The sequence below is a fragment of the Atractosteus spatula genome, chromosome 3 (assembly GCF_055471065.1).
Source record: "Atractosteus spatula isolate fAtrSpa1 chromosome 3, fAtrSpa1.hap1, whole genome shotgun sequence".
Lineage (NCBI taxonomy): Eukaryota > Metazoa > Chordata > Actinopteri > Semionotiformes > Lepisosteidae > Atractosteus > Atractosteus spatula.
Window position 1 is genome coordinate 70,870,412 of NC_142708.1, and position 18,909 is coordinate 70,889,320.

General features: G+C 47.4%; 2 protein-coding genes across 2 annotated transcripts in view; one reads left to right on the top strand and one right to left on the bottom strand.

The window, feature by feature from the left end:
* Positions 1 to 1,540: 1,540 nt before the first annotated feature.
* On the bottom strand, positions 1,541 to 8,720 carry LOC148838611 (uncharacterized). The gene is made up of 5 exons (XM_088912398.1): positions 8,675 to 8,720; positions 5,286 to 5,544; positions 4,580 to 4,613; positions 2,417 to 2,528; positions 1,541 to 1,884 (listed from the first exon to the last, which is right to left on the bottom strand). Exons 1-5 carry the CDS (start codon positions 8,715 to 8,717, stop codon positions 1,541 to 1,543), a joined length of 792 nt encoding a protein of 263 aa, XP_088768524.1. The 5' UTR covers positions 8,718 to 8,720.
* Positions 8,721 to 12,932: 4,212 nt separating this feature from the next.
* Positions 12,933 to 18,909, top strand: part of axl (AXL receptor tyrosine kinase) — a 43,012-nt gene continuing 37,035 nt past the window's right edge. The window contains exon 1 of the mRNA XM_088912044.1: positions 12,933 to 13,715. Coding sequence (XP_088768170.1) covers positions 13,619 to 13,715 — 97 coding nt within the window. The 5' untranslated portion in view covers positions 12,933 to 13,618. The remainder of the gene's footprint in view (positions 13,716 to 18,909) is intronic.

Consider the following 18,909-nt stretch of genomic DNA (forward strand, 5'->3'; position numbering starts at 1 on the left):
GACTGACCAGCATACACACTGACACACAGCTGACTGACCAGCACACACACTGACACAGGGCTGACTGACCAGCACACACACTGACACAGGGCTGACTGACCAGCACACACAGACACACAGCTAATGACCCAACAACAACACAGACACTGACACTCAGCTCATTGGCCAACAGACACACTGACACCGACTCGTTGATCAACATCTTCAAGCATGCACACTGACAGTTCACAGTGACAAAACAGACTCCAATCCCTACTGCCATCACTTGTCACACATTGACTCTTTCTCACAGCAGCCAGACAAGATGTATTGATTCAAGCCATGGCACAGAGATTACTCTGGAGACACTGAGACACTCTTTATTCCTGTGTGTACAGAGCACAGTGAGAGAGATAAGGATACAGGAGCACTGAGAGAGATGGGGGAGAAGCTGAGGTGTGAGCGAATGGGGGAGGAGAAGAGAGAATAAATGTATGCAGGGGTTTAATTTCAAGAGCTGGAGAGAGAGGATGAGAGGGAAATAGAGAGAGGAAGGGGAGATGCGAGGACAGTACAAAGGGCTAGAGAGAGAGATTAGATAGTAAAAGAGTGTCAAAAGGACAGAATATCAAAATGTACTTGTACAAAAAACAGTATGTAGAGTATCAGAATGGACAGCACATTAAATAAAACAGATACAGGCTCCCACATTCCCTGACAGAATGTGACAGAAACACATTGAAATGGAGAAAGGGTTAATAATAATAATAATATTATTTTCAAATGAGTGTTGGAGATATTTAGGGAATGGTTGTGTACAGTGTCACTATGTTTTCTTTGCAGAATATATTCTGAACAACAAAGTATTAGAAATCTACCTGGTTGAAATTTTGAATACATTTGATCACAGGAATACAGGAATGTAATAACAGCTGTTCAAGATGTATTCAGCCTTAACATGTCATTTGCTTTTTAAGAGCTGTTGAGGGCTTTATTGGAGTTCAGCAGGGAGTAACTTGCACAGCAATCACTCGCAGAACTCCCAGAAACGTCCCATACAGGTACATAGAAATCATAGCAACACCCAAGAAAAGGTAATCCATTTGGTCACTAACAACCCTGTCTTTCCTTTTTTTTTTAAATTATCAGCAGGACAATCACGTCCAGGGAGAACAAAGTTATTCTCTGTCTAATATTATAAGGCTTTGCCTTTGCATTTGTCAATTCCAAGCTGCATTTGGCCATTCCAATGATTTTAAAGTTAAGCTTGTACAATGTGGACTGACAAAATGTAAAAAAATACAGGGTTTATTTTTGCGTTATACCCCAGCTACGAGAACTGCACCAGGCATTACATCATCATAATATTGTTATTCTGGATATTGCCCGAGGCATTCAAATAATTTTAACACAATATGCAGTACCACTTTAGAATACAACTATCCAAAATAGTCAGTTACTGTATTCAGACTACCTTAATTTACTTAGAATAGCCTGTCAGAATACGTGGTTTTTCAACGACAAATGGACCCTTACTTACAAGTGAACACATCGAGCACCTTTAGAATGCAAACCCCCCACAGTCGAAGGCATCAAAGTCCTGGTCGCCCTCAAACTCAAAGGTGGTGAAGTGTGATGCCTCAGGGTCGGGTGAGAGGACGGCAGGGTGGTACCCCAGCTCCCTCAATTCAGCAGGAGGCTGGATTTCAGGGGTATGGCCTGCGGCCGTGGCGGCTGGGGGGTTACAGGATCCCAGGTACCCCAATGCAGAGGAAGCAGCTGCCCCCCCCATGAGGAGGCAGACTGCTCGCACAGCGCGCCGGGACTCGACGCCTGAGCCGTGACGCAGACACCTGGCTGAGCGGGGAGAGGTCCCTCCACTCACAGCACGAGGGGAGACAGAGCCTAGGAGGGAGAGAGGAAGGAAGGTGGTGGACAGATAAAGGGGGAGATAAACAAAAAAGGAACTAATGAAATTTTCATAAAAAGAAGAAATACTGTCCATAGATAGATGGACAGAAAGACAGATATGAATTATGAGAATTGATCTCATTCCACTTTTTGCATATATGAAGTCAAAGTTAGCTTCCACAGACAGCTATATCACCATTATTAGAGCTCAGCATGACATAGATAACCTTGACCATTGAAACAGAAACAAGTGCCCTTCAGAACTGTGAAATGGCAAGAGCTAAATAAAATGCATTCCTAGAACTCATTGCAGCCTCATGCTCTCGAGACACCACAACCCTGTTAAACATCTTGCATTGTTCCTTACACATCTTGTTGTCATTCCAATGTACCCGTTTCAATTTGGAAAAATTGATCCAAAGAAAGGACACCATAAACATGTAAGGCATTGCCTGTTAGACAGAAAGAACTAGACAATGAGACAGAAAGAGCAAAGCGGTCCGAGACCCTTGTCAGCGAGCCTTACCCCGCTCTTTCTGGGAGGCGGCCTGGCCGAGGGCTCCCCTGTCACTCAGCTGCGGGGGTGAAGTCATGTGGCGCTTGCAGGAGTACAGAGGAGAACGGGGGGAGGACGTGCTCTGAGTGGCAGAGTAACACAGTCAGACTTAGTGCAGATCCCCTCTCAACGCGCACAACACGAACAACACCGACACCATTCCACCTCAGGCTAACACTGTCGGGGACAGGATCATAGCAGGGGACAGAGGGGGAGATTAGAGGGGTAGACAATACTACACACAGGTGCCACTGTCCCATAGTGTTCAAATATCAGACAGTCAGAAAAAATATAAGATTCTGATATAATAATATAACAATTATATCTATAATTATTACAATATGCAAAGTCAACCCAGGGGACATCTTTAGAAAGAAGAGTGAAACACGAACCAGAGAACACAAGGGGAAACGATTACAAGTGTATTTAAAACTGATAACAGGAGGCACTTCTTTTCTCAAAGGGATGTAGGAGTGTGGGACGAGCTACCCAGCCATGTTGTTGAAACCAATTCTCTGGCTTCTTTCAAGACATGACTGGATGAGATTCATGAATCCATTGGCTACTAACTGCCAAAAGGGCTAGACAGGCACAAATGGCCTTCTCTTGTTTGTGGCTGTTCTTATTGTCTCACAATAATGCAGAGTGTGAGAGGAGAGGGACAGCAGTGGCTCTAGCAGTGTCTACAGTCCAGTCAGGTGTGACAGTGTGTGTGTGTGCTGGTGAATTCAGGGTGAGTGTGAGAGGAGAGGGACAGCAGTGGCTCTAGCAGTGTCTACAGTCCAGTCAGGTGTGACAGTGTGTGTGTGTGCTGGTGAATTCAGGGTGAGTGTGAGAGGAGAGGGACAGCAGTGGCTCTAGCAGTGTCTACAGTCCAGTCAGGTGTGACTGTGTGTGTTGGTGAATTCAGGGTGAGTGTGAGAGGAGAGGGACAGCAGTGGCTCTAGCAGTGTCTACAGTACAGTCAGGTGTGACGGTGTGTGTGTGTTGGTATATTCAGTGGGAGTGTGAGAGGAGAGGGACAGCAGTGGCTCTAGCAGTGTCTACAGTCCAGTCAGGTGTGACGGTGTGTGTGTGTTGGTATATTCAGTGGGAGTGTGAGAGGAGAGGGACAGCTGTGTGTCTAGCAGTGTCTACAGTCCAGTCAGGTGTGACGGTGTGTGTATTGGTGAATTCAGGGGGAGTGTGAGAGGAGAGGGACAGCTGTGTGTCTAGCAGTGTCTACAGTCCAGTCAGGTGTGACGGTGTGTGTGTATTGGTGAATTCAGTGGGAGTGTGAGAGGAGAGGGACAGCTGTGTGTCTAGCAGTGTCTACAGTCCAGTCAGGTGTGACGGTGTGTGTGTATTGGTGAATTCAGGGTGAGTGTGAGAGGAGAGGGACAGCTGTGTGTCTAGCAGTGTCTACAGTCCAGTCAGGTGTGACGGTGTGTGTGTATTGGTGAATTCAGGGGGAGTGTGAGAGGAGAGGGACAGCTGTGTGTCTAGCAGTGTCTACAGTCCAGTCAGGTGTGACGGTGTGTGTGTATTGGTGAATTCAGGGGGAGTGTGAGAGGAGAGGGACAGCTGTGTGTCTAGCAGTATCTACAGTACAGTCAGGTGTGACGGTGTGTGTGTATTGTTGACAAAAACAAACTATTACAATATCTTGTTATGGCAATATAATGTTACAATATTACAGCGTCACAATTATGTAGATGCTCTTCCAATATCGGTGTCGTAATAATGCAGTGTCACAATACGTCACAAGAATTTGGTTATAAAAATAATGGTCACAATAAAGTAGACACTGTCACAATGTCACTGTAATGCAAACTCTGTCACAATAATATAGTGACAATCGTGCAGAATGTCACTCTAGCACAGTATCTCTACAATGGAATAAAAGGGGATTCTAGTGATCTAACCACCTATTTAGATATTCAAAAGGGGGATTATGGATAAATCAATAGAGCTAATAAATAAGTTAATACAATACTTTCATTCACAAACATGTCTACTGAAATAGCTCTCCTAACAATATATCGATTAACCAGTCATATCACTGATGTAACTAAAGAGTGAGTGCTCTAATTCACAAATAGTTGGACTGATGTGCTGTCCCGAGGAGGGCTGAGGTGTAATGTGGGAACTCACCTCTTTCACCTTGTGCAGGATGTTCAACCACTGGCTGTGGGGAGACAAACACAAGGTCATCCTTCAGGTAACCCTGGCAGTACTGGTGTGGTGTGTGTGCAGCTGTGTGGAGTTGTTTCTGCTGTGTGCTTGCAGTAGTACAGTTGTGGCTGTTGTGTCCACATATGTGTACAGTACATGTGTATATGTGCAATCGTCTCTACTGTATGTATTGTGCGATTGTGAGGACGGGTATTCTTTCTTTAAGACAGCCTTTAGAGTTCTGCAGTATGTTTGCCACTTCCCCATTGTTTCACCAAGCCCATAAAACAGTTTTGCTGTTCTGTTCAGGGACCTCCCAGGACCACCTCAAGCTTGTGTCCTGCTTTACTATGACTATGTCATTCTGTTTCCACCCTGATATACATTGCTCAGCTACACTGCTGATGCGTTTTTCCTGAGCCTCAGTCAGTCATTCGGACTGAATCTGGCTCCCTGGGATCTTTGAAGAAACCCTTATAGGATTCTTGACAAACTGAGCTACTTGCAACATAACAAGCATGATGGTCTGAATGATGTTCTTTCCATGGTTACAATAATAACTTGTGAACTTCTGTTTAGTGTTGTGATGCTGGTTCCTGATTAAATGGTGCTGTATAAATCTGTAATGCGCTGTATTGCATTAATGACTTAATTAGGAACGAATCCCTTAATTGCATGTGCAGACCTGCATTCCTGCGGACTGGCAGCCAGCAGCAGCAGGTACTTGTCTTCTGGCAGGAGGAGGGCCAGACAGCAGTCTCTCTGGCCCCCAGCTGGCAACCGGGGCAGGTCCAGGATCTCTTTGCCCTCCACGATGGCCTCACAACCCCCATGCAGCGCCACCACCAGGTCAGGAGGAGAATCCTCGTCCCGGCAGACCAGCAGGCTGCCATCTACCGTGAGGAAAAGAAACCGCTCCTTCCACTGCTTGAACAGGAACCCGCCTGGGAGTTGAGCGTGTGGACCAAGAGAAGGAGAAGTGGGAAGGAAATGGGGAGAAGCAAGGAGAGGGAGAGCAAGAAGGAGTCCGAGAAGGTGCAGAAAGAGAGGGACAGAGGAGGAAGAAAGGGAGAAGAGGGAGAAAAGAGGCAGACAGGTTAATACAGAGATCGCATTGGGGTTGGAACTAAGGTCAGGGTTAGGGTGATGGTAATGGTCTGGGGGTGAAGGTTAGGGTTAGCTTTAAGAGATTGGATCACTTTAGGGTTGGGGCCCAGGCAGGCTCTTGTGCAGATCGGGAGGTCAAAGAAGAGAAGGGCTTCTGAGATCTGATGAGACCAGGCTCCAAATTAATAATGTTACTATTAACAATGATGTAGAACAAATGCTTTTTTAAAAGAAATACAATTTAAAAGGAGATTTCTTCACGAAAAGGACTACTTCATAAACATCCCTACAGCCTTCATTGTAGGTGGACCTTTAACAAATTTAACAAAAAAAGACTTCTGTTTTTCCCATAAGACACCGATACTGAGCGACACAATTTCACATTGACACGTTTTCTCTATACAAAAAAATTTAATTTTAATTTTAATATTTAATGTCTGTCTTTTAAAACAATATGATCTTAACCTCTCCCTGCATGTCCGGTACAGAATATTGTTTCAATGTTGGTAATAAGAACCACTCACAAAATCTGGTGTGAAGAAGGTTTTCGTTTAGCACTGATTTAAATTTATATACATTTATAATAATCTATTACACTACAACAGAGAGCATTACAGCACAGCGCCCATTTACAATACTCCACCTGCTTACTGTGGTTCAGTACAGCACAGCACAATACCCATTTGCTGCGGCACATGACTGAACTGGCCTGGCCTGGCAGAAAGTGCTCATCAGCATGGGAGCCTGACAGGACCCAGGGTTCTGCTAAGGACATGTTGTGGCAGCTGGAATTTGGGACACCTTTGTCTTCGATATTTTTAATTATCTGTTGCAGACATCCTGAATATACTGAATAATTCCATGATTATTATTATTCCCTGTACAACATTAGAATGAACCAAATGAATATTAGCTGAGGCACAGTCTGGAAAAAGTACAGTTTTAAAAAGGGCTTCATAATACAGTGGTTATTTTGGTGCTGCAGAGTACAGAATTGCTCAAATAGTAAAGATCCTTACTTGGAGCATAAGCTGGAGGCTTACTGTTTATCAATGGACTTACATCACTGCTTTAAGTCTTGGCTGTGTCATATTGTAGCCCTACAGTCCAGAGATCACTGGTCCAGTCTGTGTCCTATTGTAACGCTATAGTCCAGAGATCACTGGTCCAGTCTGTGTCCTATTGTAACCCTATAGTCCAGAGATCACTGGTCCAGTCTGTGTCATATTGTAACCCTATAGTCCAGAGATCACTGGTCCAGTCTGTGCCATATTGTAGCCCTACAGTCCAGAGATCACTGGTCCAGTCTGTGTCATATTGTAACCCTACAGTCCAGAGATCACTGGTCCAGTCTGTGTCATATTGTAACCCTATAGTCCAGAGATCACTGGTCCAATCTGTGTCATGTTGTAACCCTACAGTCCAGAGATCACTGGTCCAGTCTGTGTCCTATTGTAACCCTACAGTCCAGAGATCACTGGTCCAGTCTGTGTCATACTGTAACCCTATAGTCCAGAGATCACTGGTCCAGTCTGTGTCATATTGTAACCCTACAGTCCAGAGATCACTGGTCCAGTCTGTGTCATATTGTAACCCTGTAGTCCAGAGATCACTGGTCCAGTCTGTGTCATATTGTAACCCTATAGTCCAGAGATCACTGGTCCAGCCTGTGACATATTGTAGCCCTACACTCCAGAGATCACTGGTCCAGTCTGTGTCATACTGTAACCCTACAGTCCAGAGATCACTGGTCCAGTCTGTGTCCTGTTGTAACCCTATAGTCCAGAGATCACTGGTCCAGTCTGTGTCATGTTGTAACCCTACAGTCCAGAGATCATTGGTCCAGTCTGTGTCATATTGTAACCCTACAGTCCAGAGATCACTGGTCCAGTCTGTGTCATGTTGTAACCCTACAGTCCAGAGATCACTGGTCCAGCCTGTGACATATTGTAGCCCTACAGTCCAGAGATCACTGGTCCAGTCTGTGTCATACTGTAACCCTACAGTCCAGAGATCACTGGTCCAGTCTGTGTCATATTGTAGCCCTACAGTCCAGAGATCACTGGTCCAGTCTGTGTCATATTGTAACCCTACAGTCCAGAGATCATTGGTCCAGTCTGTGTCATGTTGTAACCCTACAGTCCAGAGATCACTGGTCCAGCCTGTGACATATTGTAGCCCTACAGTCCAGAGATCACTGGTCCAGTCTGTGTCATACTGTAACCCTACAGTCCAGAGATCACTGGTCCAGTCTGTGTCATATTGTAGCCCTACAGTCCAGAGATCACTGGTCCAGTCTGTGTCATGTTGTAACCCTACAGTCCAGAGATCATTGGTCCAGTCTGTGTCATATTGTAACCCTACAGTCCAGAGATCACTGGTCCAGTCTGTGTCATGTTGTAACCCTACAGTCCAGAGATCATTGGTCCAGTCTGTGTCATATTGTAACCCTACAGTCCAGAGATCACTGGTCCAGTCTGTGTCCTATTGTAACCCTATAGTCCAGAGATCACTGGTCCAGTCTGTGTCATATTGTAACCCTACAGTCCAGAGATCACTGGTCCAGTCTGTCATATTGTAACCCTACAGTCCAGAGATCACTGGTCCAGTCTGTGTCATATTGTAACCCTACAGTCCAGAGATCACTGGTCCAGTCTGTGTCATATTGTAACCCTACAGTCCAGAGATCACTGGTCCAGTCTGGGCTGTATCATATTATAACACTGCAGGATGACATAAAGCTGTTCTGCTGTCCTGGGACTGTAGCCCCTGTTGTGACAAGACTGCAACCCCTATATACACTGAACACCCAGCACACAGGATAACCAGCCTGTGTGGTCAGCAGCACACTTTGCTCTTATCACACACTCTACCACCTCTGACGGCATGGTTCCTCCCCTCAAACCCCCAATTCTGAAATGTCAAAGCATTTCTACAGGAAGGCAGAAGAAGCTGAGCCTTTCCTACCATATTTCTTGAGGAATCCCCTGTGTATCCCGGCGATGCTCATGTTAGTGCTCCGACTCCATCAGCGAGCGAGAGGGAGAGAGAGACGCAGGACTGGGGATGGAGAGCGAAGTTTCCCGGCGTGTGTGTGCGTGTACGCGTATGTGGGATAACAACAATCTGTAAATCTGCACGCAACTGGGACAACTCTTCCCAGCCAATCCTGCAGCGGCAGAGATTCTCTCTCCCTGCGTGACACAAGCAGTCTTTAGAAAGATGAAATCCATAAAACCGAAAATTGGAAAATAATTCAAGATCTTAAATCGGGATTTTCGCAACCAGATTCCAGAGCTGTCTCTCCTTTCACTGCCCCATCCCTACTCTCTCGATTGCACTGAAATGAAACACCACACAGGAAGAAAAAACCTTCTGGGGAACTGAGGACTTTAAGATGTAAAAGATACCACTTTCTCTATTAAAAGGTTACATACATCATCTGCTCGTGAGGAGTTGTTCCTGTCTTTCTTAAACTTTGTCCCCAGATTACTAGTGATACACACACAGGCTGACACAGATTACTGGCTCTGCTCCCCCCCTCCCCCGCTCCACTTCAATCAGAATCAGATTGCCTTTTTACTCTGCCTCCTGGATTAATCATCTACAGGATTGTTTCTCTGCAGATGGGCAGTCTGGGACAGGGAGCTGTGTGCCTGTCCCACTTTAATCTCTAACGGGACGTGTGCGTATCTCTGTAATAAAATGTGTATCAGTCCCCGGGCAGAATGCTCTGCACAGGTCCCTCAGCTGTGACTCTTGTCTGTCATGCAGGAGGTATCCGAGCCCCTGAATCCACTGAACAAACTCCAGTATGTCCAGAATTCAGCAGGCAGAATCCTGACCAGGTCGTGCGCAAGTGATCACACTACTGCAGTCCTGGAGTCCTTGCACTGGCTTACTGTCAGGTTCCCTGTCGACTTCAAACTCCTGCTGCTCACCTACAAGGCTCTGCATGGCTTACTATCTCCCTACTCCCCTCCTCGTCTCACTCCGGTCTCCCGTCTGTCCTCCAAGCTCCTCTACACTCTGGGGGTGACAGGGCCTTCTCCTGCTGCACCCCAAAGCCCCGGAATTCTATCCCCAAGGATATCAGAGAGTCACCCTCCCTCAGTGCCTTCAGATCCAGACTCAGACAGATTCTTTAGAAAGGCATTTGTTTGCTTGATGTCTGTCCCTTTGCATCTTCTATTACATTTTAAACACATCTGTGTCTCTGTGCTATCTCTTTGTGCCAATTTTATCTCCTATCTTTGTTGCTGTTCTCATTGTTTTAACTTTGTTATCTTTCCATAAAGTACTTTGGAAAGTTACCTTTAAAGGTGCTATATCAAATATAATTATAACAATAATAACAACAATGATAATTGTGATGATGATTATTATTATTGTTGTTGCTATTATTATTATTATCGCAAATTGCTCCAGTTCACTAGGAATAACAACCCCCTACACTTAAGCGTAGTGAATGTTATTACTAAGGGTGTTATTGTAGAGATTGTTGAGACCCTTAGCAAAAGTGATTGATGAGGTGTTGCATTAGGTTTTACTTTTAATTGCTATGTGTACTTTAATCCTCTCTGCACTGTCTCAAGGCCTTGGTACCTGCCTGGTGGGTTTGGTTTCCTGGCAGCTGTAGCAGCAGGAGAGCCTGCGGTAGCTCTAGAAGCAGCAGCTATAGTTACACCACTGGCAGTACCAGTAGGAGAGGCACTGGCAATGTAGTGGTAGCATGATCGACAGCAGCATCAGTATCAGCAGAAATAATAATAATAATAATAAATTTCATTTTATATAGCACCTTTAAAATTGGCTTCTCAAAGCTCTTTAGAGAATGACAACAACAATAAATAAAAAGAATACACAAGATAAAACACAATTACAATACACAGAGGAGACCGTGGATGGAGGTACAAGGAAGAGCAGAGGGTGAAGAATGGAACCAGTCCAGTAAAGGCTCTTCTAAAGAAGAGGGTTCTGAGTCTGGATTTGAAGGAGTTTAGAGCAGGTGACTCTCTGATATCCTTGGGGAGAGAGTTCCAGAGCTTGGGGGCATAACAGGAGAAGGCCCCGTCACCCATACAGTGTAGACGGGCTTGGGGGACAGTAAGGAGACCAGAGTTAGAAGAGCGAAGGTTGCGAGGTGGGGAGTAGAGCGATAATAGATCAGACAGGTACTGAGGTGCCAAGCCATGCAGAGCCTTACAGGTGAGCATGAGGATTTTAAAGTCCACACGGAATTTGACAGGAAGCCAGTGCAAGGACTCCAGGATAGGAGTAATGTGATCACTTGCACTAGACCTGGTCAGGAGTCTGGCTGCTGAATTTTGGACATACTGGAGTTTGTTCAATGTGGATTTAGATACCCCAGCAAGTGGAACAGCAGGATACCTCACTTAGTGTGCATCTCTGAAATACCCAGCTGTATGAATACAGTAGGTACAAAAAGAAATATAAAGATGAATTGTATAAAGTCAGTACCCAAAAATAAATTAACAGAACCATCAAATCATCATTAATATTATCACGTCCTTGTTTTTGGCAGCTATTTCTGTATCTTGACCAGACTGGGGCGGAAGCCAACGGTAATTCCCAAACATGGCCACAAGGTGGAGCCATACACTAAGGGGACACCGCCAGCGGCGAGAGCTCGGAATTTCAAACTTCTCCCATTTCCGGTCTTTGGCGATACCCAGGCCACTGTCTGTGTTCTTTACGATGGTCGCGTGAATACGTGTGGTCCGATGATGGTCGAATATTTTAACCAGTCGATGACCCCTATATTCATCCGACACAAACAGATCCTTTACCAGTAAGAGTGCAAAGTAACGTTTTCACAGTCGACCCGGGCCGTGTGATAATAGGCATTGCAGCAATCTAAAGCGCTACCAGCACTCGCATATCAGATAAACCCAGTAAGCGCAAATAAAGTCTGTTTTAATGGCCGTACAACAGATAGGATCCTGAATGCCTTCGCTCTCCCCCCCCGCCTGTCCTCACACACCCCCTCTCTCTCTTTCTCCCCATCAGAAGCCCGTCTCCCTCTTCCTCCCCGCCCTCCCTGAGCCCCAGTCCTCTATTGAGGAGACAATGGGGTCTTTCTCCTTCTTCAGCGCGTCTCCGTGTCGCGGACCCTGGGAACTCCGCGAAGCCTCTTAAAGGAACAGCACCCCCCCCCATGGGGGCTGGGGGTCTCCGGGGCAGCACGGCCCTCCTCACTTCACACACCCTGCGGATCGGACGGGCCTGCGTGCGTGACCTCCTGGCCTCGCCGGGGGTCCGAGGAGGAGCACGGGGGGGGGTCGAGGTGGGGAGGGCGCGGCAGATGTCCAGGTGTGATCCCAGTGTGATACCGCTTCAAGCACAGATGTTCCCTACCCCCACCCCTCTCTGTGCACAGAAGTGCCCCCTGTCTCATTCAGGCGATAGCAGTGGTCAGTTGGAGACGGACAGAAAAGCGAGCTGCCCCTTATTTTCTGGTTTAGCGCGTGACATCGCCGCCCGCGGCCGCGGATCAATTCCGTCAGGAGCCCGCCGGGCTGTGACGTCACGCAGCCTCACGGCTCACACGGGCGACCGGAGACGGAGCCGTAATCTCTCGGTGCTGAAGTGAGGGTTTACTCGGCCAGCGTGAGCAATTACCCCCCAAACCTCCGCCGTCCCCCCCACCCACTCACCGCGCTGTGCTCGTTCACACCTGAAACCCGGGGCACTGCCGAGCGTGTGCGGACAGAGAGAACTGGAAATTCCATTTTCTAAGGAGGAAAAAAAAACACGAGAGACGAACTGCAAACTTCTGACTATTCCCAGGCGTAATGGCTGCCAGAATCCCCAGTTTTGAAGTCTGCAGTCCAGCGTGTGTAACACACAGAGCACACAACCGCCGCATCCCTGACACCCAGACCCCTGGACAGACGGGTACACACAGCGCGCAAATTACAACTGAAAATGCTTCGCCATTACTAAAAATAAACCCAAGAGACCAATACAGGAGAGCAACGGAGCCCCACTGTAAGCGTCTGAAAAACAACAACAAAAACTCCTTTCTCGATGGAAAAGTGACACTGACTGTGAAGACTAACATACTGTCGCTGTGCACTTACTCCGCGGCCAGGCCACGGGGGTGGACCAGGCAGCGAGAGGGAGGGGGGGTTAGATGGAGGGAGGGCGGAGGATGTGGGGAGAGAGGGTGGAGAGGAGCCGAGTGAAGGAATCTTGAGTTTTGTTTGAAGAAAAAACAAAGTCGAAAACAGAGAGAAAGGGGGATGCGCGAGCGCTAGGGAGGCTGAGTCCGGCGAGACGCGCGGGTCGGACGGGTCGGGTCGGGACCAGTCGGTTCGCCAGAAGTCTCCTGACTGAAGTCCACTTCTACTTTCACACGAGAAGAGCGAACTTTGTGTGCTGTGGTGTTGCTTTTTTGACTGGACGTGCCCTGTGAGCTCCCGAAGACGCGGTCGCTGCCTCCGCCACAATGGAATACAGTGGAGTGGCTCTCGTTTTCATCGATGATCATTATTCATTTTAGGATTAGTTTCAATTCCAGAATACTTTCGCTGGGGTGTGTTGAAAACTTGATCCAGAAAGCAGACGACAGTCAACGGTGACTCTTCCAATATATATTTATTGGACTCTGGACAGTGACTTCGCCTTCGGGACTTATCGACGTTTTGAAGAACTGGTTTCAGTTGCGTCTTTAAACGAAAAATATTTTTAAAAGATAGATATATTCAGAAAAAAAAATCCTCTGTCGTATTTACTATAAGAAAGTAGCCTCGCCCGGGTCCGCAGGCTGTCCCGGCCGGGAGTCATGCGGTGACACCCAGAGGAGCAGCCAGCGGAACCAGCTCGGCGGACCCGCGGCAGGAGAGCCGGGGAGTCGGGGGAGACCGCATCCTTCCCAGGCGGGGCGACATGAAGGCGATGCTGCGGGACCTGTACGGGGGCGCGGTGCTTCTGGCGCTGGTGCTCTCATCACTGTGGACATGGGGCGGCGCCGAAACGCAGAAAGGTGAGTGACCGCAGCACAATACAGGTGCAGAGACCCTGAAACAACACCACTGCTTCTGCTGATCATGTGATAATGATCATGTTGCTTTATTGGCCTATACAGTTTCTTGCATTAGGAATGTGTCTTTTCGCAGACCCCAGCTTGCTCTCCATGAGACACACAGACAGGGAGAGAAGCTGGGGGTCAGAGCGCAGGGTCAGCCATTGTACAGCACCCCCTGGAGCAGTTGGGGTTAAGGGCCTTGCTCAGGGGATTCCTCTGCCAGCTGTGGGATTTGAACCGGAAACCTTCCAGCCACAGGCGCAGATCCTGAGCCACAGAGCCACAGAGCCACCGCTCCGCCCTGCACTGACACAGCACCACTGCTAATACTGCACCTGCACTGACACAGCACCACTGCTAATACTACACCTGCACTGACACAGCACCACTGCTGATACAGCTACAGCACTGACACAGCACCGCTGCTAATACTGCACCTGCACTGACACAGCACCACTGCTGATACAGCTACAGCACTGACACAGCACCACTGGTGATACAGCTACAGCACTGACACAGCACCACTGCTAATACTGCTACAGCACTGACACAGCACCACTGCTAATACTGCACCTGCACTGACACAGCACCACTGCTGATACAGCTACTGCACTGACACAGCACCACTGCTAATACTGCACCTGGACTGACACAGCACCACTGCTAATACTGCACCTGGACTGACACAGCACCACTGCTAATACTGCACCTGCACTGACACAGCACCACTGCTAATACTGCACCGCTGCTAATACTGCACCTGCACTGACACAGTACCGCTGCTAATACTGCACCTGCACTGACACAGCACCACTGCTAATACTGCACCTGCACTGACACAGCACCACTGCTAATACTACACCTGCACTGACACAGCACCACTGCTGATACAGCTACAGCACTGACACAGCACCACTGCTAATACTGCACCTGCACTGACACAGCACCACTGCTAATACTGCACCTGGACTGACACAGCACCACTGCTAATACTGCTACAGCACTGACACAGTACCACTGCTAATACTGCTACAGCACTGACACAGCACCACTGCTAATACTGCACCTGGACTGACGCAGCACCACTGCTAATACTGCACCTGGACTGACACAGCACCACTGCTAATACTGCACCTGCACTGACACAGCACCACTGCTAATACTGCACCTGCATTGACACAGCACCACTGCTGATACAGCTACTGCACTGACACAGCACCACTGCTAATACTGCTACAGCACTGACACAGCACCACTGCTAATACTGCACCTGGACTGACGCAGCACCACTGCTAATACTGCACCTGGACTGACACAGCACCACTGCTAATACTGCACCTGCACTGACACAGCACCACTGCTAATACTGCACCTGCATTGACACAGCACCACTGCTGATACAGCTACTGCACTGACACAGCACCACTGTTGATACAGCTACAGCACTGACACAGCACCACTGTTGATACAGCTACAGCACTGACACAGCACCACTGGTGATACAGCTACTGCACTGACACAGCACAACTGCTAATACTGCACCTGCACTGACACAGCACCACTGCTAATACTGCACCTGCACTGACACAGCACCACTGCTGATACAGCTACTGCACTGACACAGCACCACTGGTGATACAGCTACAGCACTGACACAGCACCACTGCTAACACTGCTACAGCACTGACACAGCACCACTGCTAATACTGCACCTGCACTGACACAGCACCACTGCTGATACAGCTACTGCACTGACACAGCACCACTGCTAATACTGCACCTGGACTGACACAGCACCACTGCTAATACTGCACCTGCACTGACACAGCACCACTGGTGATACAGCTACAGCACTGACACAGCACCACTGCTAACACTGCTACAGCACTGACACAGCACCACTGCTAATACTGCACCTGGACTGACGCAGCACCACTGCTAATACTGCACCTGGACTGACAGCACCACTGCTAATACTGCACCTGCATTGACACAGCACCACTGGTGATACAGCTACAGCACTGACACAGCACCGCTGCTAATACTGCACCTGCACTGACACAGCACCACTGCTGATACAGCTACTGCACTGACACAGCACCACTGGTGATACAGCTACAGCACTGACACAGCACCACTGCTAACATTGCTACAGCACTGACACAGCACCACTGCTAATACTGCACCTGCACTGACACAGCACCACTGCTAATACTGCACCTGGACTGACACAGCACCACTGCTAATACTGCTACAGCATTGACACAGCACCACTGCTAATACTGCACCTGCACTGACACAGCACCACTGCTAATACTGCTACAGCACTGACATTGATACGCTGCCCAGAGCTGTGTCAGTGTACTTCACAGGTATTGTAGAAATCTAGACCACTGTGCAGGGGCTGTGTCATTATACTCCACGAGGACATAAGAATCTCGTGACTTGTGACTAGGATGTGTCACAGCACTTCACATACACTATAAGAATCCAGATCAGTGCAACTCGTTGTGAGTGGGTGGGTGATTTAGTGAAAATTTGAATGAGTCAGAAAGAGAGTGAGAAGGAGAAGAAGAGAGGTTTGTTATGGAAGGAATGAATCAGAGGTGATTTGAAGTTGAAAAACATTGTCAAGGGTCAGAGAAAGAACTGAATGAGAAAGGGGAGAAAGCAGAAGGAAAAGAGGCAGGCAAAGAAAAAGAAAGAGGAAGCAGCTCTTGGAGAATGAGAGAAGAAGAGAAGAGAGCAGAGTTAGATGGGGCTGGAGATGCTTGGAAAGGAATGAGGAAGGAGAAAGAGAGCAAGGAATACAGAGAGCGAGGGAGGGTCCACTTGAAAGACCGATTGAAGGAGGAATTCTCTGTGCACAGACTTATCTCAGGAAAGAGGCTGGAGCCAGGGAGAGACAGAGGAGGATGAGGGAGGCAGGGTGGTATTAATGTGTTCGTGCGGAAGTGTGCTCGGTGTTTTGGCAGAACCAATTCATTCTGTAACACCTACACAGCCTTTTCTGAATGTGATTGTAAACCAAAATGGATGAAGGAGAGAGAGACACTTTAAGGGATTCCCTTTAGTGTAAGTAGCTAGCCTTCTGAGGTTGTAACACAGTATGTTTGTATTTATCAATGGATCAATCGTGGAATATATGAATATTAAATAGCTCTGACTCTTTCACAGTATTAGACAGCTGAACCATCTAAAAAGATTTCTAATTCAGCTTTGCATGTAAGAAGTCAAAGGTAGGTGCAAAAACAGCTGTTTTCCTATTATAAGGGCTCATCAGTGTAGTGCAGGCGTACTATGCCCAGCAATATGACAGGTGTATATATGCACCTTACAAGAAATCCCTGAAAGGGTTATGGTGATTTTAACTGTAAACTGAAGTCAGTATGACTCTTTGGATATAAGACCTTTAACATATACAAAGCAGAACTGGATCACTAGATGGTTCTGCTTTCTAGCTCAATGAAACCATAAGAACTAATCCGTATATACTGTATCTGTCCAACAACTGTCTAGTAAAATGTGGGATACAAGGCATTTCCGTACAACGTGCCAGCACCCACTGTGCAAACAAGGCTGTTTTTGCCCTTGTTTATAAAGCCAGTAGGTCTTTAAAACACCCCCAAAGTCAGTAACGCCTGAAAAGTATACGATGTTGTGGTGTTTTCACAATGGCAGTAAAGTTTTTTTATAAAACAAATGGCTTTTTGTCAGTCTTAAAGCACCAGAAGTATTATTTTAAAATACTTTGTGGCCATTCACTTGAATGCAGATGGCAGTAAACGAAAACAGAATGAGAGTAGATAATCCCCCACAAAGACAGAATACTAACACATACGTGTGTGTGTGTGTGTGTGTGTGTGTGTGTGTGTAGCATCAGAGGGTGGACAGTATTGCATGTGACAGTGTGAGTCCATGTCAGTGTGTGTCAGTATGTGCCAACAGAGTTGACCGTATGAGTCAGTTTGTGTGACAGTCTGTCAGTATGTGTGTATTGTGACTGTGGGTCAGTGTGAGTGTGTGTTAGTGGTGTGTGACAGTGTGTTGGTATGTGTGTGTATGACCTTGTGTGTCAGTGTTAGTGGTGTGTGATAGTGTGTTGGTATGTGTGTGTATAACCTTGTGTGTCAGTGTTAGTGATGTGTGACAGCGTGTTGGTATGTGTGTGTGTGATAGTGTGTTGGTATGTGTGTGTATGACCTTGTGTGTCACTGTGCGTGTGCATGTCAGTATTTGTCACAGGGTATGTCCGTATCTGAGCCAGTGTGTGTGCGGAAGTGTGTGTGGTAGTGTGTGTCAGGTCGGTACTCTGGGGGCATTCTTCACTATGACAACGGGATAGAACTGCACCCTAGACCACAGAGGTGAAGGGTGAGAGGTCAGGGTCTACTTCAAGACAAAGAGGAAGGGCCAGGCAGGGAGGGGGGCTGCTGATGGGCCTGAGAAAACTTCACTGAGATGCAAGATGGCCATAGCAAAAGGGACAAGCAAGAGTCAGGGAGCGAGGGCGGTGAAAAGGGAAGAAGAAAGGATGAGAGAGAAGGGAAAGAATGAGGGATTGAACAAGAGGATCAGTGACAGTGGAATAGGGAGAGACTGCAAGTGAAGAGGGAGTGAGGGAGAGAGAGGAGAGTGTGCATACAGCAGTGTGCTGTGGGAGTGATGTTGGACACAGTCCTACACTCAGTGCTGGTGATGCAATACTCTGCAACACAGTCCACAACCTGTACATTTCTAACCGTAGCAGACCAGGTTACATGTATGTAACACCAGAGAGACTTCAACACTGGCACCGAGCATCTGCATTTACACACAGCACAACCCTGACACTGAACATCTGATTAACACTCAACTCAGACTATGAGCAATCTTCATTAACACACAACGCCAACAGTGAGCAATCTCCTCTAACACACAATACTGACAGTAAGCAGTCTGCATTAACACACAACACTGACCCTGAGCAATCTCCACTAGCACACAGCTGCATTATCACAAAGCACAGAGGGAGAGACATCCATATGTGAGTCTGTTACCTTGACCTGACATTCACTATCAGTGTGTTCACTCAGCAAAACAGCAAAACCGCTGGAGAAGGAAGAGGCCATTGTCTTTAGCATTTGTCAGACCGCTTGTGGGCTCCAGTTTC

Bases quoted from the DNA above. Each gene is read 5' to 3' on its own strand.
- LOC148838611 (XM_088912398.1), bottom strand. From the start codon at position 8,717: ATGAGCATCGCCGGGATACACAGGGGATTCCTCAAGAAATATG. The intron at 5,545-8,674 runs GTAGGAAAGGCT...CTCAACTCCCAG, and splicing joins GGGATTCCTCAAGAAATATG to GCGGGTTCCTGTTCAAGCAG. The intron at 1,885-2,416 runs GTAAGGCTCGCT...TCTCCCTCCTAG, and splicing joins CGCCTCCCAGAAAGAGCGGG to GCTCTGTCTCCCCTCGTGCT.